This window comes from Coffea arabica, chromosome 6e (assembly GCF_036785885.1).
Source record: "Coffea arabica cultivar ET-39 chromosome 6e, Coffea Arabica ET-39 HiFi, whole genome shotgun sequence".
NCBI classification, from domain to species: Eukaryota; Viridiplantae; Streptophyta; class Magnoliopsida; order Gentianales; family Rubiaceae; genus Coffea; species Coffea arabica.
The window spans coordinates 33449939-33471602 of record NC_092321.1 but is presented as its reverse complement, the minus strand read 5'-3'; the positions used below and the strand labels follow the sequence as shown (position 1 = coordinate 33471602).

The window sequence follows — 21664 nt, the reverse complement described above, 5'->3', positions numbered from 1 at the left end:
AGTGGAGAGAGAAAGTGGAGAAGGGAGAAACAACGGACTTCAATTTTAGTCCTGAGGGCATTTTGAAATATCGAAACCGAATAGTGGTACCCAAGGAGGAATCGTTGAAAACGGAAATTCTGGAGGAAGCTCATCGGTCCAAGTATACAATCCATCCGGGCAGCAGCAAGATGTATCAGGGCCTGAAAGGAATCTATTGGTGGGACAATATGAAGAGGGAAATCGCTCAGTACGTGCAAAAGTGTCTCATTTGCCAGCAGGTGAAAGCAGAGCATCAAAAACCATCGGGTCTGTTACAACCCTTGGAGATACCCGAGTGGAAGTGGGAAAATATCACAATGGACTTCGTTTCCGGTTTACCGAGGACGCAAAGAGGACACGATGCCGTTTGGGTGATCGTTGATCGCTTAACCAAGTCGGCCCATTTCTTTCCGGTGAACATGAAATATTCCCTGGACAAGTTGGCCCGACTGTACATGGACGAGATAGTAAGGCTACATGGTGTTCCTGTGAGCATCGTCTCTGATCGGGATCCACGGTTTGTATCTCGGTTTTGGCAGAAGTTTCAAGAAACCCTGGGGACTAAACTCAATTTGAGCACGACCTATCACCCTCAGACGGATGGACAGTCAGAGCGGACGATTCAAACTCTCGAGGACATGCTACGAACTTGCATTTTGGATTTCAGTGGCAACTGGGTTCAACATATGACCTTGGTAGAGTTTGCGTACAACAATAACTTTCATTCGTCGATTCAGATGGCTCCATACGAAGCTCTCTACGGACGCAAATGCCGCTCGCCGATTTACTGGGACGAAGTTGGCGAAAAGAAAGCACTAGACCCGGCAACTATTCCATGGATGGAAGAGGCCCAAGAGAAGGTCAAGTTGATACGGCAACGACTCCAAACAGCTCAAAGTCGACAAAAGAGCTACGCGGATAATCGAAGAAAAGACTTGGAGTTTGAAGTTGGAGACCACGTATTTCTCAAGATCACACCCTTACGAAGTATTACAGCGGGCAAAGGAAAGAAGCTTCAACCGCGGTACGTCGGACCCTACAAGATTCTCCAGAGGGTAGGAGCGGTCGCGTATCGATTAGAACTGCCATCCAGTCTTTCTCGAGTTCATGATGTGTTCCACGTCTCGGTGTTAAAGAAGTATCATCCCGACCCATCCCATGTATTACAACCGGAGGAGATTGAAGTAGACGAATCACTTGCTTATGAAGAGAAACCTGTCCAAGTGCTTGACCGGAAAGTCAAAGAGATCAGAACCAAGCAGATTCCGTTAGTAAAAGTGCTATGGAGAAATCACGGGATTGAGGAAGCTACTTGGGAAGTGGAAGAAGAGATGTGAAAGAAGTATCCAAACCTTTTTGGGAGTTAAGGTGAGAAATTTCGAGGACGAAATTCTTTTAAGGGGTAGAGAGTGTGAGAACCCGTATTTTTTCCCTAATAATTTTCCTAGGGTTTTTCCCCTTTAATTGCATGTTTTCTGCATTTTTTTGGCTTAGGAAAATTTTCTTGGTGGATTTTATGAGTATTTATAATTTTTAGATGATTTTTCTAGCATTGGGTAGTTTTTGAAAAATTACGGATATATTATGGACGTGGGCCCCACTAGTGCGAAAAGTTCGGAAAAATTCGGCCAATAAGGTTAAGTTTTGGATACTGTGTAAAATTTATCGGGTGTTAGGAGATAAGTAGAGAATGTGAAGTGATTGATTTGAGAGGGGGAAAGAAGGATAGGTTTGCATTTAAAGTGGTGACATGTGTCACTATGAGGTTGGTGGTGACTTATGACTTACTATTCTTTTTTTTGACCTTTTGACCAATTGGTTAAATATCCTAAAATTACCACAAAATTCACCATTTCTTACTCCTTGGTGGCCAGATCTCTCTTGAGCAAAGAAGGAAGAAACTCTTCACCATTTTAGCTTCCACTTAGCTCAATCTTCCAAAACCAATCACATAAACTAGTTTCTACTCCATAAAATCCTTCCATTAGGTGCTAGTAAGTTGTTTGGTGAAGTTTCTAAGGAAGCTAAGGTGTTCTACAACTCCCTCTCTCTTGTTTACTTGGTAAGTGGTGCTTACACTTCCTCCTACACTTAATGATGTTTAATTTGTGCCTAGTGGTGGCTAAAGTGCTGAAATTTGTGATTTATATCTTGGTTTGAGATGAATTGGTGAAGTTTTTATTTTATTGAGGAATTTTCTGTTTTAATGTGATCATGATGTTGTGGTTATTTATGATGGTTGGTAATGAGGGGTTATGACTCTAGTGGATGTAAATGATTGGTAATTGCAATCAATTTTGGGTTTGGAAGGAATTTGAGGAAGTTAGGGTTTCATAACCCCCTTTTCTGTCCAGTTTTGTATCATATGGTTAAAGGCCGAATTGGCCTTTTCTTAAAACATGAAAGTTGTAGGTATTGATGTCTTTGAGGTTCCTGTAAACTTTCAGGTCATTTGGAGTAGTGTAGAGTGAGATATGTCGATTTTACTGTTGCTGTTCTGGGTTGATCAGAATGTGCGAACTGCGCTTGTAATCGTCTGTTTTGACTTGAATTTCTTTGGATTTGGATGTTGGTGTCTTCTGATGAAATGTAGCTTGATGTCTTAGCTACCGTATGCCTTTGGAATCAATGCATTTGGACCTATATAGACTGAGTTGGACTAATTACAGCATAGTGTGATTTGTAAACCTGCAATTACGGTTCTGGTTTGGTATTCTGCATTTTTTGACTTAGTTGTGCTAGGATTTGGACTGAGTGGCCTTCTACATTTTTGTATCTCTGTCGTTTAGCTTCGAGATGGTGGGTCTTACACCCTCATCCGATAAGCGTAGCGCATGTTGTGCCATTACCGCATTAGGAGGCCAAAACTGTTTTTGTTGTTAGGGCTAATATAGTTGCATTTCCTGATTTTCTGGTTTGCTATCATGCTTATATATGCATATGAAACCCTATTGGGGTTGCGATTGGCATGGATTTATGACTCGTTATCGAGTCTTATGGTATTTGTTTACGTGTTCTAGGGCGTGACGTTAGTGCACGACGTACTTTGGACGACGGTGCATGAAACCTCACCTACGTGAGTGGTGAGTATACTACTCACTTGGATGTTCATAATGTGGCTTTGCTATATGTGATTGTGATGCCTTGAAGGCTTGTTTGGCTATTGGAAATGATTAGGGTGAGGGTGTACTTGACCGCCCTCATTCCTTTTATTCTTGTGAATGACTGTTTACCGTTTCACTGTATTACTGTACTGATATATGAGTTATTGGATTCCATTCATGGGATATTGTTTGGGTGTCGGTTGGATGAGTATCCAACGGCCCTACTGTACTACTGAGCTCGACCCCGTTGGTAGTCATTTGAATCGAGCCAGCGAGGGCTTGGTCGTGAAAATTGACTAGCCACGGGGACTGAAAAGGGAATCTTGTGGTAATGAGACCCTTGGTTCCGGTGTACTCGAGTATCACCTAAAGCTACTGCTTGGAGTGCGGGCCCGGTTGGGGTATGTTGGGTGGAAGGAATGGAAGTGAAGTGAGGTCTACGGTTTAGTACTTTTAACATTGACGGAGGGTCAATGAAGTTGGATCAAGAATGTAAGCGTGGAAATGGGCTCTTGAGAGCCGTCCATATCCTTTTACCGATTTGTTTTGCTTCTTATTTGCATTCTTGAAATGAACGGTTATGCTTATGTGATCTTGGATGCTTATGTGGTAGTAACTCACTGGGCGTTAGCTCACTCCGTTCCATTTGTTTTCCTTATAGGAAAATGATCATTTTTGGAAGATCGTACTTGTTGGTTGCCAAATTGAGCCATGTATATGTCTATTTTGAATAGCTCTTTGCATGAAACCCTAATGTGTATTGGGTTCATCTTTTGATTGGCAAACCGAACATGTGTATTCATGATGAATAGCTTTTGACATGCCAATGTGGTTGTAAATGTTGAATTTCAATGTATTCATGTTTGGTTGGACTTCGGAACGATTCGGCTTTCAAACGGCAAAAGAAAAATTTTTGACCGAAGAGCACTGGACTGAATCCGGCCAGGAATCCGACCAGAAACTAGCCGGATTGTCGGCCGGATTGCTTGGCGAAAATTTTGAATCCGGAAGTTAGCCACTGGACAGTATCCGGCCAAGAATCCGGCCGCTAATCCGGCCAGATTCCGGCCGGATTCCCCTGTTCCAGGCACTATTCATCGTTTTCATTTTTTTTTTTATTTTGCTATTTTGATACTTGTGGCTTGTCCGAGCGCGCTTTTACTTTCCCGAAACGTTTTAGATTGCGTGTAACTGCTCGTTAGTCCTGGCGAGAGCTGGGCAGGCAGTCCGCTAACCCCTTTGGTTCGCCTTAGGGGAAGGTGGGGCTGTCACAAATATCTAGAAAATTTTTTATTAACCATAAAATGTCGGAAAGATAGGCTATTTATAAGCTTACAATGACTCGAAACCCTAATGTGATTTGGACTCATTTATTGACCTAAAACTAATGACTAGAATTCGGCTAAAACAAAGACAATGATGGCCGAATTATTAAGCCAAAAATTAACAACTAAAACAGCAAGGTAAATAACAAATAAACCCTTGCTTAACAGCCCTAAACAAATGATTTCAATAGCTAAGAAAATTACTAACGAAACTACTCTTCATTTGAGACAACAAGCTGGAGCAAAGTAACCCATGGAAGCTCTTCAACTTGAAAGCCTTCAATGGTCCGCATATCTTCACCAATGTGAATTGGACAAATTGGACACGATTTAAAGCTTGTTGAGCATGACCAACTTTGAAGATTAAGTAAAAGAAATCTTTATGGCTTTGGAAAGGAACCAGTTCTTCATAAATTGCAGAAACTTTTGACCCTTCTAAGCCACGAAGCTATGAACTAAGAAAATTTCTTAACACAAAACTTAATAACTTAGCAAACCAAAGTTATTTGTAGAAGAACACCACAACCAAGGGTGATTTCTTGATTGATAAGTTCGATTTGAATACTCTCAAGAAACTCTCAAATATTCAAGAAAGACTCTTTTGGACAAGAGAAAAGTGATAAACTCACGTTAATTTCTGGAAAATTTCTGATTAAGCATAAAACGTTGGAAAGATAGGCTATTTATAAGCTTACAATGACTCAAAACTCTAATGTGATTTGGACTCACTTATTGACCTAAAACTAATGACTAGAATTCAGGTAAAACAATGACAATGCTAGCCGAATTATTAAGCTAAAAATTAATGACTAAAATAGCAAGGTAAATAACAAATAAACCCTTGCTTAACAACCCTAAAAAAATGATTTCAATAGCTTAGAAAATTACTAACGAAACTAATCTTCGTTTGAGACAACAAGCTGGAGCAAAGTAACCCATGGAAGCTCTTCAACTTGAAAGCCTTCAATGGTCCGCATATCTTCACCAATGTGAATTGGACAGATTGGACATGATTTAAAGCTTGTTGAGCATGACCAGCTTTGAAGATTAAGTAAACGAAATCTTTATGGATTTGGAAGGGAACCAATTCTTTCATGTTTGTATCATTGCTTTCCTCTTGAAGCGATTTGTCCACAAATCGACAGTGCGCTTAAAGGACAACAATGTTGGAAATAGATGAAGGACCATGAGCCAAGCTACATGTCATTTGGTCAGCCTCAGTTGTTTTTAAACAAGGACATTCGCCACGACAAGAAACAGCTTGTGTAAAACTTGTGAAAATTCTGTGTAGTACTCAAAGACTCTCGATTCCACCTTTTGTCATGGCTGGTCAAATTTGGCCTTACACAATAAATCACACAATTAGTATTTGTAGATATAAAACTACTCACAAACTTGCCATTGGCATTCACTAGGTAAGGATCTTTATAATGATGCTTAATCAGCTTAGAAAAATTGCGGATTACAAAGTTGTATTATTCATCACTAGTTATTGTCTATTTGGCACAACTTGCACATCTTGAGATGGAACAATGAACCAATCTTATTGAACATCCATCGAAGCATGAATCAGTAACGTAAGAACAACATTCGGATCTTGATTGACACACATGTTCACATCGTCCAATGTAAGAGGCAACAATGAAGTGAAATTCACTCCATATTGAGCACACGAACTAGCACAAGTTAAAGTTGACAAAATGAACACTTCAACTCCAGATTTAGGAGGCCGAATTATGCTTGCAAAATTGCAACATTCAGCTGGTAGCAAACTCTCAAAGCCAATAGTAGCAAGCTCCAAAGTATGCCTTGGTATCAATGGCACTTCTTGAGTAGACATTGGACATAATCAGCCAGCTTTACAATTTTTGAAAGTTGGTAACGCTTGATCAACCACAATTCCTTCAAAAGAAACAAGAGAATCAGATTTAGAAATCTCATAAAATCGAAAAGGAATTAATGGAGTATCATTAGATGAATGATAACGAACTATAGAACAAGACTCAAGTAGAGTTACTCCCTTTGAAACATCAAGAGGCCGATTAACAAGCACATCAACTCTCGATGAGAAATTGATCATTTGTTGAGAGCAAAAGGACTTAACACTTGAGACTCCAACTCCATGAAAGCTCTTTAACTCTCCAATAGATGTAGGAATTGAACAACTTAATTCTTTAACTCTTCTCCTTTTGTTTCCACTATGGTCGAAGCACCCAAGGATTTTCCCACACTCAATTCTTTTGAGTGTTCACTCTCTTTCTCTTTTACATTTTCCTCGATTTTTACTTCAAGTGCACTCTCAAGTTTTACCTCACACTTTTCATTAGCAAGCACAACTCGTTCTTTCTCTTGCTTTTGTTGTAAGAGGTGCTGATATGTTTCCCATACTCGACTAAATTTGTCATCTATGGTTGATATACTTGCATGCTTAGTCTTGGAAGAAATTGATGTAATCTGCACTTTTTCCCTTTTGAGCGACCTTTCTTCCTTTAGCTCACTACATGTCGACCTACTATGAGAATTCTTAAGCTCCATGGCTCGGTTATGATCATGAGACCTCTCAAAAGAACAAGCTGATTTGGTTGAGGATGAACTCCTGTTAAATGCTCGACATGTCCTCTTTTGGTTCTCCATATAGTCATCATAAGTGCATTTGTATCTCTCATAAGCTCGTAGGGCACTCCTTGAGGGTACAAAATTGATGGTTTGACACATTAGCATGGCTAGATTGAGTGGAACCCCTCCTCTTGAGAGATTCATTCTCAATTCTATCAAGTTGCTTATGCATGATTTGGATTGATCTGTTTAACTTCCTTCCAATTTCCTGTCGTGCCCCATTTTTAAAAAAAAATTTAAAGTTTTTTATAACAATGGATTTTTGATTTATTTTGAGTAAAAAATGAGTTTTGTAATTTTTAGAAAATAAAGAAAATGGGCCTAAATGGGACTTAAAAAGTACGACGATTTTGACCCAAAAATAAAAGTTTAAAAAGGATTTTTAATAAAAAATAGAAGTCGCCACTTGGTATATAGTTAAGATGTACCAAGTCACCTAAAATGAATTTTTAAAGAAAAAGTAGAAAAAAACCTTTTTAAACGACTCCAAGTCTGCGAAAATCAAGAGAAAAGGGGTCGGGAGTTACATTTGAAGGGAGGGAAGGCAAGGATAAAATCCAAGGCACCCTTTCAACCTAACTAAAGCTAGTTGCGTGATTTAGTCAAAAATTGTCTTCTTTTAACCTAAGAATTTATCACATTTGGATGTCACTATATGGATGCAAAACCTAACCCTAGGAGGATATCGGGGGTCGGAATATCTCTTCAAAGCTTAATTGGTGTAAATCACATTAATTGTGATGCCCAAGAGTGACTCTTTGAAAAGGTCACGAATATGCAAAAATATGAGATTTGAAGAAAAGAAAAAAAAATAATTATATAAATATACATGACCTAAAGGAATGCATCATAACGTGTGCGGGGGGCTAAAATTCGTGACTTTGATTTTCCCTTTAATAGAGGGAATATGAGCGTGCTAAGGCTAGAGAGTCATACTCGTCCATATCCCATATTCGAGGGGTATTTCCCTATCTAATCAAGCAAATGATCTAATCTAGTTTTAATTTTCTCAAATGGAATACAAGTCTACAAGTCATGCTTCACACATAGGGATAAGGGATATACATATAGAGGAAACGTCATGCAAAATGATAAAAAACCCTAAAAAGTAGAAAGTATGCATGAAAATGTAGTGATTATCACACAAATATGATATAGTGCGTGGATGGTCCCTAAGGGTCTAGCGTTGGACTAACCCATGTCTATAAGTTCCCACTAGCGTTGGACAAGCGAGAAATCGAAAAAAGGGGCACAACTAGCGTTGGACTAGTGTGGTGACGTCATTCATTTATTATAATCAAATAAATCATATAAAGCAAATAAACACATAAACCACATAAAGCACTAGCACATAAGCATGATATCTAAATGCAAGACCCTAAGAAAGCGAGTAACACGTAACACACAAGCATGCAAAACACACAAAGCAAATAAAAACGAATAAAGACCTAACTATTACACTTGGGGGGTCCTAACTACAATCTAAAAGAGGAAAGAATGAAATAAAATAAAATAATAATCTAACTATTACAATTTGGCATTTAATGCCTCCCATATAACCAAAAATTAAATAAAAATGAATATACAAAATTAAAACCAATAAAGTGAATAAATAAATGAAATAAAAGAAAATAAAGAAAACATTCAAAAAAGCATGCAATTACACACATAAAATCACATAGGAGCAATGAGCACATAGGATCAAGTAAAATCAAAAGAAAGAGTAGAGTATACCTCCCTTGAATTGGTGACCTAAGGAAATGAAGTTACTTATTTACCCTCCAAAACAAAGAAAATGGTCAAGGCATCAATTCTAAGGGCGGGCTCCGTCGCTTTCTTGGATTCAATTCTATTTGGCCATCTCGACATGGCACATGCCAGTTTCATATACGTTGGTTAAATGGGTACGGCCCTCCCACGGAGTCCTAAAACTCAACACGGACGGCTGTTCTAAGGGTAACCCTAGTTTGAGTGGGGGAGGGGGCGTGCTTCGGGACTCGAGTGGTAGGTTGGTGCTGGCATTTTCATGCAGTTTCGGTTTGGCTTCGAGTATGCAGGCTGAGGCCCGCGCTTTGCTTTTTGGGGTCAGATTGTGTCTCCAAAGGGGGTTCGGTACCTTTGACGTTGAACTGGATTCCTTGGTGTTAGTCCGCATCTTGACTTGGTCAGTACTTTGCCCTTGGGGTATTTACACAGAGGTGCAGCAGTTGGCGGGGTTGGCGTCCCACTTTCCACGGCTTCTTCACTGTTATCGTCAGGCTAACCAGGTAGCAGATAGTTTGGCCAATGCTGGTTGCCAGCATGCCCGGGAACACATTTATCTGGCAGCTTCAGATTTGCCCCAGTTAGCAAGAGGAGCATTATTTCTAGATAGGGTAGGAGTTCCATCTCTCCGCCAAGTTAGGCTGATGTGAGGGAGTAGTACTCCCGAGTTTGCGCTTGTAACTTTGTTCCTGATTTAATAAAAAAAAAAAGAGTTTAAAAAAAAATGGTCAAGGCATCATTTTAATTAATAAATAATCACAAGAAATGGAAATACATATGACATTGAATCATGAAAGCATTTAAATGAAAGTAAACAACCTATATTCAAGAAATTTAAAACAAGTGGGACCCAATTGAAAGAATAAAAGAAGCTTTTAAGGGGCAAAATTAAAATAAAATAAAGCTAAGGATTTAAGATGAAGCTTATCAAAACTAAATGCTAAATTCACAAAATAAATGAAAATCCTCTCATCAAACCCCAAAACAAGAATATTACCCAAATATTTAATTTTTCTTTTTAAAGAAATGTAGACCCTTTTATTTATTCCAAGGCAACGAGAGACAGATACAAAAGATATAGAGAATAAACTGACAGGGCCCTACCCCCTAACAAGTCACTAGTCTAAGGGATGGGAATTCCCTAGCATCCATAGCCAGACAACTGCAAATCTCCCTCGGTAGCTGCTGAACAGAGTCAAACACCATACTAGGATACCCTTGCAAAGCCGCTAACCTGTCGGCAACCATATTTGCCTCACAGAAGATGTGGATAAACGAAACCGACACCTGATCCCGAAGTCGACGAATCCGTCTCAGCAAATTGCAATGCGACCAACCTTCTAGAGCCGACGATTTTACTAGTGACACAAGAACCGCAGAGTCAACCTCCACCAACACCTCCCATACCCCCTTTGCCGCATACACTCGCAACCCTTCCAGTACTGCTAGTGCCTCAGCCTGCAGGACCCCCTTCTCCCCAAACTCCTTATAAAATGCAAATATAAGTCTACCATCGGAGTTGCGCAATACCCCTCCGCCACTAGCCCTTCCGTTGACCACGCTAGCATCTGTGTTTAATTTGTATCACTGGGGTGGAGGTTTACTCCATGTAACTACTACTGCCTGCCATTTACGGGCCACCGAATGAGCCAAGCTTGCCCAATCACTATCCAGGTCTCCATAGAACTGTGCCTTCTCAAGTTTCCGGGCTCTTCCTAAGTCATATATGAAGTTAACCACTTCCCGGATCACCCTCCGAGCTGAAAAGGCTTGCCCTTCGAACCTCGCCTTATTTCACCCCTGCCAGATAAACCAAGATACCAATATCGGAAGGATACATCGGATATGAAGGGAGGGGAAGCGAGGCAGCGACGTGGCCCATTTTATCCACAGTAGCTAAAGATCCTCAAGCGGCAAGCGAAGTATGCCAAACCTATTACCAAAATGCCCCCAAACCTCCCATGCCACCGGGCCATTGACAAACAGGTGAAGCACTGATTTCTCATCCTCCAGACAGCAGGGGCATCTGGACACCAAGGGCAGCCCTCTCCGACAGAGCACCGAATCCAAAGGGACATAGTTCCTTAACAGTCTCCAAGAAAAAATAGACATCTTCAGCGGGACACCCCTATTCCAAACCATACCATGCATCGAGAAGCCGCCTCTACATTGCCGACACAGCTCCCAAGCCGAGCTTAGCGAAAAGCACCCCTTCGCTGACCGTGCCCACATGATCCGATCCTACCCTTCCAGGTCCAAAGGGATATCCACAATCGAATCAATGAGATGATCCGGAAGCCATTGCAGGAGACTGTCCCTGTTCCACCCTTCCCGTCCCAAGAACTTTGCCACCAAAAAATGAGGGCTATCCTTATCCGCTGGCACCAATGTACGGAGGGGTCCAATATCACACCAAGTGTCAAGCCAGAAGTCCACCATACCCGGTACCAGACTCCACGAGATGTGTGACAGCCCCACCTCCCCCTAAGGCGAACCAGAGAGTTCGGCGGGCCGCCTGCCCAGCGCTCGCCGGGACTCAGTCGTTCACTAAAGTGCTCAATTAAATTACAAGATATATCTCAAATTTACATCGAATTCTCCAATAATTACATATCATAAGCGAAGCGGAAACTAATTCCCAGCTATACATAAAATGATTCCAAATCCAAACGGTACAAGATAATGCCATCCAGTCACGTGAATAAGTACTACAAGCCTTCCTTCGCCACGAGCCCTGTGGAGGAGAATAAAATAGTTTTGGGGTGAGCTAAAAGCTCAGTGAGTAACCAATAAAATCAGTAATCAAATATATTTCACAATAATGCATTTCGATGATGTCATGATTCCAAGATCAAATGTACGTATTTTTGCTCTCGTGAGCCAGTGACATCATTGCACTCAAACACCCAACGCTCAAATAGATCCAGTAGCAGTGAAACAGTAAGAGGGAGCTATTTGCTCCAAATGAACAGAGGTGGAGACGTTGGTGTTCAGCACAGACTTCCCAAGAACTCAGTTAAGCCAAATCATGTCATGAACTCGTATGCCGGCACACATGATATGCAAACAAGTAAATAATGCAAGAAACGGTTCAAAAATAACTTTGGAAACAGTTTAGGGTCACTCACCTCCACGGCTCAGGAACCATCCATCATATATCCTTACTTTGTCCGAATCCAAGCCCTAAATCACAACTCAAAGCAATCATACACTCTATAAGTTTGGACAGCATTTCCCGATAAATGCTTCATTTCCAACCTACAAGCAACACCAATTCATCTCGAATTAACCACATACACATCATAAACTATCAAATACACCTTTCAGCACAATATCCATAACTGAAGCTACACTTATCGGATTGAAACGAATCTTATGGAGTTTCGAAGCCAAGACATAAACCTACATTTCTTATGAAGACCTCCAAAGCCAAATCATGCAATTTCATGGTAAAAAATGGGAAACCCCACGAAAACAGAAATCTGGGCGCGAAACAGGGTTCATGGACAGTCAAGGGTATTTCGATCATTTCACATGCTACAGTGCTCAGATCGAGCTAAAAGTTTACAGGCAGCTAGTTAACACCATTTTCTACAACTTTTATGTTTTAACCTTAGCCTGATTAGGCCTCTAACATGCTCAAATAAATCCGGTCAGAACAGGGCATATTTGAAACCCAAACCTGAAATTTCCGCACAAAGCTGAAATTTTCCGCAACCAACTTCAACTAACATATACAAGCTTCATTTTACACCATTACCAGCCATCATACCATGATTAAACCATGCTCATCATACAAAACAGAAAAATAACAATAATAAATCCAAATCCATCAAACCTTCGCTTCCAACCATAAATAAACCATAATCACACCATATGTCATCATATTAAACCACTAAAGCCACCAATTGAACATTATCAAAGCTAAAGGGAAAGATTCTTAACAACTCACCTTGTAACCTCAAGACAACAAGCAACTTTGCACCTTTGCTTCTCAAACCACTTCACCACTCACCTTAATCCTACCAAGAGAAAGGTTTTTATGGAGCAAATCAAAATTTTAACGGTTGGTTTGTGAGATCAAGGCAAGAAATGGAAGAAACAAGTTGAGAGCTTTCTTTTCTTCTCTTGTTGAGAGGGCCGGCCAAAGGAGCTAAAAATGAAGAAATAAATTGGCCAAAATTAGCTTTAAGAAGGTAAAAATATCTTGGTCAAAAGTCCAAGGATGAATTGAATGGTGACACTTGTCACCTTTTAGCTTAAAACTTATCTTTTTGTCTCTCTAATACAAATCTCTTAGCACCTTGGAAAATAATATCACTTAATACAAAACTCCAACAAGTTGTCAAAAATATATTGCATGTACCGCACTAGTGGGTCCCACGTCCATAATACACTTCAAACTCAACGTGGACTAATTTGTATCAAGGAAATGATTTGAAAATTATATTACTTTATAAAAATGTATAGGAAATTAATATATTGAAGAAAGGCATAAAATTATAGACAAGGAAACAAAATAATGTCTCAAAAATATATAAAAATTTTCGGGTTCTCACACTCATCCTTTCGGGGCGTCACAAGATGTGAGCCTCAGCCATCTCCTGTATACCAATTATCCGCTTCCATGTACCCTTCAATCTGGCTACCGCTACCTGAAGTGGGTGCTGGTCTCCGATATACTTAGAGAACATAAAGTCCGACCAGACGGATCCCCTCTAACGTAACCTCCACCATAACTTATAAGAGAAGACTTTGACTATGTCATCCAACGACCTCACCCCCAATCCACCCTCCTTCGTGGGGAAGTACAACTTCTCCCAAGACGCCCAGTGTATTCGTTTAGAGTCCTGTGCATTGTCCCAGAAGAAGGAGTTAAATATTCTCCCCAACGCAACTAAGACTGCCTTAGAGGGTTTATGTGACGCCCCGTATGATGAAGGGTTTTCATTTTATATATATCGTTGTTATTCGAGCGGAGTAGCACAGTTTTTAAACTCGGAAAAGAAAAGAAAAATTTTGAAAAATTGGCAGGGGCCAAATCCGGCCACAAATCCGGCCTGTTCTTGGCCGGATTGCTTGAAGGTTTTGAAAAAAAATTGGTTCAGCTACTGCCTTGAATCCGGCCAAGAATCCGGCCGGAAATCCGGCCAGATTCCGGCCGGATTGTGACGTGTCACAGTCGGTCACCAGCTTTGACCGACTGTTTCCTTTCTTTTTAAACTGTTTTGGCCTCCAAAATATCTCATTTCTTCCCTGGTTCTTCCGTGAGCTTTGAGAGAAAGAAACCTCTTCATTTTCCAACTTCAATTTTGTCCCAAAATCTTGCGATTTCACCGATGGTTTTGGAAAATATTTCACACAAGGGTGCACTATAGTGGTTTAAAGCTTTGGATGGATTGGTTTTTGAAGGGAAGCTCTAAGTTGGTAGCTCTCTTGAATTTGAGGTGAGTTGAATATACAAGTTCCTTTTGTTCTAGTATTGGTTAATTAATGGTTTGTGGTGGCCATGTGTGTTATTTTGTGGAGTATTTCATGGGTTGAAGGAATTGATGGTGAAGTTTTCAATTTATTGAGGAATTTTCTGGTTTAATATGAATGTGATGTTGTGGATATCTTTGATGATGGGAATTGATGGTTAATGACTCTAGTAGGTGTAAATGATTGGAAATTCCAACCAATTTTGGATTTGGAAGGAAATGTGAAAAGTTAGGGTTTCATAACCCCCTTTCTGTCCGGTTTTGTATCATATGGTTAGAGGCCGAATTTGTCACGGCCCCACCTCCCCCTAAGGCGAACCAGAGGGTTCGGCGGGCCACCTGCCCAGCTCTCGCCGGGACTCAGTCGTTCACTACAATCCTCAAATGAATTACAAGAAAAAACCTCAAATATTACAATATAAATCTCCAATATACATCAAAGGTTCCCAAACTTTACATAGAAATCAAATATTCCAACATTTACATATCAAAAGCGAAGCGTCCACGCTTCCACTGCGCCACTCTGATCCTTGATCACAATTATTATACAGGAGGAAGTCCAAATCTTGACTATTACACATCCAATCAATTCTAAACGTTCAATACAATCCCAATATGACTGATCACACAAAAGGAAATCCAAGTTCAATCCATACATGATATAATCCATGAATAAACACTACAAGCCACTCCTTCGCCTTGAGCCCTGTGGAGGGGAATAAAACATTTTTGGGGTGAGCTAGAAACTCAGCGAGTAACCAATAAAATCAGTTATCAAATCAGTTTCACAATCGTTCATTTCAATAATGTCATTTCAATGTGGAGTATCAATAATTCAAGAAATATTTACAATGGAAAGCGATAGTAACATTCATGAAAAGGGTACGTTTGTTCTCCTGTCATTTCATTTCATTTGGTTTCATTCGTGCATTCATTCACCCCGTCCCTGGCTTTTGGCCAGGCTCCACCAACCTACAAGGTAATACTCGAGTATACCGAAACGTTCACCCAAGTTCCTAGTCGCCCGACCGAGTCCGCTTCTGGCTCGAGACGACCGGTAACAAGGGGCAATGGCCAGTTCAGCCCAAAGGGCTTACATTCATGCACAATTAACATTTCAATCGCTCAATCATTAAAATTTCACAATCACTTAGGCTAAGTGCGATAAAGTACACACTCGCCTCGAAAACTCGTTTAGCAATCATTGAAAGCAAAATCAATAATAACAAGACACTGATATGCAAGCACGCATGATATGTAAGAAAACAGTTCCACAATTAACTTTGAAAACAGCTCAAAAGTAAATAATGCGGGAAAGCGGTTCAAGAGTAAATTTGGAAACAGTTCAAAAGTCAATAATGCAAGAAACGGTTCATAAATAATTTTAGAAAGAGTTTGAGGTCACTCACCTCCACGGCTCTGAAACCATCCATCAAGCTCCAAGTAGTACTAGTACAAGTCAAGCTAGGGAAAAGTCCGGAAATGAAAGTTAAGCTCAAAACCAGAAAAACAGTTTTGACGTCCTTTTACGGTAATGGCACCAAAGGTACTACGAGTATCGGATGGAGGTGCAAGACCCACCGTTTCGAAGCTAAGAACCATGGCTACAACAATGTAGAATGCCACTCACTCCAAATCCTAGCACAACTAGGTCAAATATGCCAAATAACAAACCAGAACCGTAATTGCAGATTTACAAATCACACTATGCTGTAATTAGTCCAACTCAGTCTATACAGGTCCAAATGCATTGATTCCAAAGGCATGCGGTAGCTAAGACATCAAGCTACATTTCATCAGAAGACACCAACATCCAAATCCAAAGCAATTCCAGCCAAAACAGATGATTACAAGCGCAGTTCGCACATTCTGATCAACCCAGAACAGCAACAGTAAAATCGACATATCTCATTCTACACTACTCCAATTGCCCTGAAATTTTACAGACACCTCGAACACATAAATACCTACAACTTTCATGTTTTAAGCAAAGGCCAATTCGGCCTCTAACCATATGATTCAAAACCGGACAGAAAGGGGGTTATGAAACCCTAACTTTTCACATTTCCTTCCAAATCCAAAATTGGTTACAATTACCAATCATTTATACCTACTAGAGTCATTAACCATCAATTCCCATCATCAAAGATATCCACAACATCACATTCATATTAAACCAGAAAATTCCTCAATAAATTGAAAACTTCACCATCAATTCCTTCAACCCATGAAATACTCCACAAAATAACACACATGGCCACCACAAACTATTAATTAACCAATACTAGAACAAAAGTAACTTGTATATTCAACTCACCTCAAATTCAAGAGAGCTACCAACTTAGAGCTTCCCTTCAAAAACCAATCCATCCAAAGCTTTAAACCACCATAGTGCACCCTTGTGTGAAATATTTGCCAAAACCCCCGATTAAAACTCAAGATTCAAAGAAGGAAATCAAAGGGAAGAAATGGAGTTTTTTCTTTTCTCTCAAAGCTCACGGAAGAACCAGGGAAGAAATGAGATATTTTGGGTGCAAAAGTGGAATAAAAAGGGAGGAAACAGCCGGTCAAAGCTCATGACCGACTCTGCCACGTCAGAATCCGGCCGGAATCTGGCCGGATTTTCGGCCGGATTCTTGGCCGGATTCAAGGCAGTGGCCAATTCAATTTTTTTTCAAAACTGCAAGGCAATCCGGCCAGCTATCCGGCCAGAAACTGGCCGGATTTCAGGCCGGATTTGGCCCCTGTCGTTTTTCAAAACTTTTCTTTTCTTTTCCAAGTTGAAAAGCTGTGCCACTCCGCTCGAACAACAACGATAAATATAAAATGAAAACCCTCCTTCATACGGGGCGTCACAGAATTGGCCTTTGCTTAAAACATGAAAGCTGTAGGTATTGATGTGTTTGAGGTGCCTGTAAAATTTCAGGGCAATTGGAGTAGTGTAGAATGAGATATGTCGATTTTACTGTTGCTGTTCTGGGTTGATCAGAATGTGCGAACTGCGCTTGTAATCGTCTGTTTTGACTGGAATTGTTTTGGATTTGGATGTTGGTGTCTTCTGATGAAATGTAGCTTGATGCCTTAGCTACCGCATGCCTTTGGAATCAATGAATTTGGACCTGTATAGACTGAGTTGTACTGATTACAGCATAGTGTGATTTGTAAACCTGCAATTACGGTTCTGGTTTGGTATTCTACATATTTGACCTAGTTGTGCTAGGATTTGGACTGAGTGGCCTTCTACATTGTTGTAGCCCTGGTTCTTAGCTTCGAAACGGTGGGTTTTACACCTTCATCCGACAATCGTAGCGCCTTTGGTGCCATTACCGCAAAAGGACATCAAAACTATTTTTCTGGTTTTGAGCTTAACTTTCATTTTCGGATTTTTCCCTAGCTTGACTTGTACTAGTACTACTTGGAGCTTGATGGATGGTTTCAGAGCCGTGGAGGTGAGTGACTTCAAACTCTTTCTAAAAATTATTTATGAACCGTTTCTTGCATTATTGACTTTTGAACTGTTTCCAAATTTACTTTTGAACCGCTTTCCCGCTTTATTTACTTTTGAGCTGTTTTCAAAGTTAATTGTGGAACTGTTTTCTTACATATCATGTGTGCTTGCATATCAGTGTCTTGTTATTATTGATTTTGCTTTCAATGATTGCTAAACGAGTTTTCGAGGCGAGTGTGTACTTTATCGTACTTAGCCTAAGTGATTGTGAAATTTTAATGATTGAGCGATTGAAATGTTAATTGTGCATGAATGTAAGCCTTTTGGGCTGAACTGGCCATTGCCCCTTGTTACCGGTCGTCTCGAGCCAGAAGCGGACTCGGTCGGGCGACTAGGAACTTGGGTGAACGTTTCGGTATACTCGAGTATTACCTTGTAGGTTGGTGGAGCCTGGCCAAAAGCCAGGGACGGGGTGAATGAATGCATGAATGAAACCAAATGCAATGAAATGACAGGAGAACGAACGTATCCTTTTCATGAATGTTACTATCGCTTTCCATTGTAAATGTTTCTTGAATTATTGATACTCCATATTGAAATGACATCATTGAAATGAACTATTGTTAAACAGATTTGATTACTGATTTTACTGGTTACTCGCTGAGCTTCTAGCTCACCCCAAAAATGTTTTATTCCCCTCCACAGGGCTCAAGGCGAAGGAGTGGCTTGTAGTGTTTATTCATGGATAATCTCATGTATGGATTGAATTTGGATTGCCTTTTGTGTAATCAATCATATCGGGATTGTATTGAACGTTTAGAATTGATTGGATGTGTAATAGTCAAGATTTGGACTTCCTCCTGTATAATAATTGTGATCAAGGATCAGAGTGGCAGTGGAAGCGTGGACGCTTCGCTTTTGATATGTAATTATTGGTTAATTTGATGTATATCTGAGTTTTACATTGCTATTCGTTTGAGGTTTGTAGTGAACGACTGAGTCCCGGCGAGAGCTGGGCAGGCGGCCCGCCGAACCCTCTGGTTCGCCTTAGCGGGAGGTGGGGCCGTGACAAGTGGTATCAGAGCTTAGGCTTCAGATCTCTGTAGTGTGTCCTAGGCTTAAAGTTTAGGATGCCGGACTGTGGGTATGATTTGTCATATAAGTGATTGCTTGTAGGACCGAAATTCAGACAAGTAAGTGTTGTTTGATTCTTAGTGCTTGTTTGGAGGCTTGAGTGCCGTCTAAGGGATTCTTGACTTGATTAGTGCAAGTGGAATGTCGAGGACGACATTCGTTTAAGGAGGGGAGATTGTGACGCCCCGTATGATGAAGGGTTTTCATTTTATATATATCGTTGTTATTCGAGCGGAGTAGCACAGTTTTTAAACTCGGAAAAGAAAAGAAAAATTTTGAAAAATTGGCAGGGGCCAAATCCGGCCTGTTCTTGGCCGGATTACTGGCCGGATTGCTTGAAGGTTTTGAAAAAAAATTGGTTCAGCTACTGCCTTGAATCCGGCCAAGAATCCGGCCGGATTGTGACGTGTCACAGTCGGTCACCAGCTTTGACCGATTGTTTCCTTTCTTTTTAAACTGTTTTGGCCTCCAAAATATCTCATTTCTTCCCTGGTTCTTCCGTGAGCTTTGAGAGAAAGAAATCTCTTCATTTTCCAACTTCAATTTTGTCCCAAAATCTTGCGATTTCACCGATGGTTTTGGAAAATATTTCACACAAGGGTGCACTATAGTGGTTTAAAGCTTTGGATGGATTGGTTTTTGAAGGGAAGCTCTAAGTTGGTAGCTCTCTTGAATTTGAGGTGAGTTGAATATACAAGTTCCTTTTGTTCTAGTATTGGTTAATTAATGGTTTGTGGTGGCCATGTGTGTTATTTTGTGGAGTATTTCATGGGTTGAAGGAATTGATGGTGAAGTTTTCAATTTATTGAGGAATTTTCTGGTTTAATATGAATGTGATGTTGTGGATATCTTTGATGATGGGAATTGATGGTTAATGACTCTAGTAGGTGTAAATGATTGGAAATTCCAACCAATTTTGGATTTGGAAGGAAATGTGAAAAGTTAGGGTTTCATAACCCCCTTTCTGTCCGGTTTTGTATCATATGGTTAGAGGCCGAATTGGCCTTTGCTTAAAACATGAAATTTGTAGGTATTGATGTTTTTGAGGTGCCTGTAAAATTTCAGGGCAATTGGAGTAGTGTATAATGAGATATGTCGATTTTACTGTTGCTGTTCTGGGTTGATCAGAATGTGCGAACTGCTCTTGTAATCGTCTGTTTTGACTGGAATTGTTTTGGATTTGGATGTTGGTGTCTTCTGATGAAATGTAGCTTGATGTCTTAGCTACCGCATTCCTTTGGAATCAATGAATTTGGACCTGTATAGACTGAGTTGTACTGATTACAGCATAGTGTGATTTGTAAACCTGCAATTACGGTTCTGGTTTGGTATTCTGCATATTTGACCTAGTTGTGCTAGGATTTGGAGTGAGTGGCCTTCTACATTGTTGTATCCCTGGTTCTTAGCTTCGAAACGGTGGGTTTTTCACCTTCATCCGACAATCGTAGCGCCTTTGGTGCCATTACCGCAAAAGGACATCAAAACTGTTTTTCTGGTTTTGAGCTTAACTTTCATTTCCGGATTTTTCCCTAGCTTGACTTGTACTAGTACTACTTGGAGCTTGATGGATGGTTTCAGAGCCGTGGAGGTGAGTGACCTCAAACTCTTTCTAAAAATTATTTATGAACCGTTTCTTGCATTATTGACTTTTGAACTGTTTCCAAATTTACTTTTGAACCGCTTTCCCGCATTATTTACTTTTGAGCTGTTTTCAAAGTTAATTGTGGAACTGTTTTCTTACATATCATGTGTGCTTGCATATCAGTGTCTTGTTATTATTGATTTTGCTTTCAATGATTGCTAAACGAGTTTTCGAGGCGAGTGTGTACTTTATCGCACTTAGCCTAAGTTGTGGCGACCCCACTTCCCCCTAAGGCGAACCAAAGGGTTGGCGGGCCGTCTGCCCAACTCTCGCCAGGACTCACGCAAGCAGTCTAAACCAAATTCCTCCGACGGTTAACCTAAGCTATTACAAAAAGGATTCTTCCGAAACAAAACAATTTCTACCACCACATTAACTTCAGAGATAACAGTATATAACTTAGCCAATCGACGGTTCTTAAACACTTCCAGCGACGCTCGCAGTAGATAAGGATATACTATACTAATACAAACGTACAAATTGAGTATTAGAATTAGAGATTACACTATTCCAGCTTCAAGTGGCAATCCAAAATGAAAAGTACAATGCTTAGCTTAGAATTCATTACAGACCGAAAATTACATTCAAATAGTTCAAGTACAACCATAGGAAATATAAGCTGCTCAAATACTTTCAAACTTCCCATCCTGTAAGGAAAACAAATAACATGGGGTGAGCTAAAGCTCAGTGGTGCCCCAAAACATGCAGTCACGTAATTCAAACAGCGAGTAATAATTTAAACAAGTTAAACAATTAAGAAAGCGTGTAACAGCACAAGGTAGGATACAGGGGCTCTCAGGAGCCATTTTCCTCGCTTGATCACCATTTATCGTAGTTGACCCTCCGTCAACTCTCACTACCTATAATCCATGTAGATCCACTCATTTTAATCCTAACCCGTCACCATTCATACCCCTGTCCCGGGCCCGAACGTCGACTAAGGACGCAGTATACTCGAGATATACCCGTAGATAATTTGTCGAGGGATTCACCCAACGACGTTTTTGTAGTTCGATTCAAGTGCCGATGGATTCACCCAACGACGTAACTACTTTTAGATTCAAGGATTCACGAGAAAAATGATTCACGCAAGTCATCACTCGAACGGCTAGTGCGATAAAGTACACACT

The 21664-nt window shown here is 40.4% G+C and overlaps 1 protein-coding gene across 1 annotated transcript; it reads right to left on the bottom strand.

The window, feature by feature from the left end:
- Window positions 1–10726: 10726 nt before the first annotated feature.
- LOC140009864 (uncharacterized) lies at window positions 10727–11269 on the bottom strand. The gene is made up of 2 exons (XM_072056197.1): window positions 11076–11269; window positions 10727–10994 (listed from the first exon to the last, which is right to left on the bottom strand). Exons 1-2 carry the CDS (start codon window positions 11267–11269, stop codon window positions 10727–10729), a joined length of 462 nt encoding a protein of 153 aa, XP_071912298.1.
- Between the last annotated feature and the right edge of the window lie 10395 nt (window positions 11270–21664).

Excerpts from the sequence above, each read along its gene's own strand:
- LOC140009864 (XM_072056197.1), bottom strand. The coding sequence starts at position 11,269 with ATGGTGGACTTCTGGCTTGACACTTGGTGTGATATTGGACCCCTCCGT. Across the intron at positions 10,995-11,075 it reads ATCCCTTTGGACCTGGAAGG|AGGCGGCTTCTCGATGCATG; the intron begins GTAGGATCGGAT and ends TCGGCAATGTAG.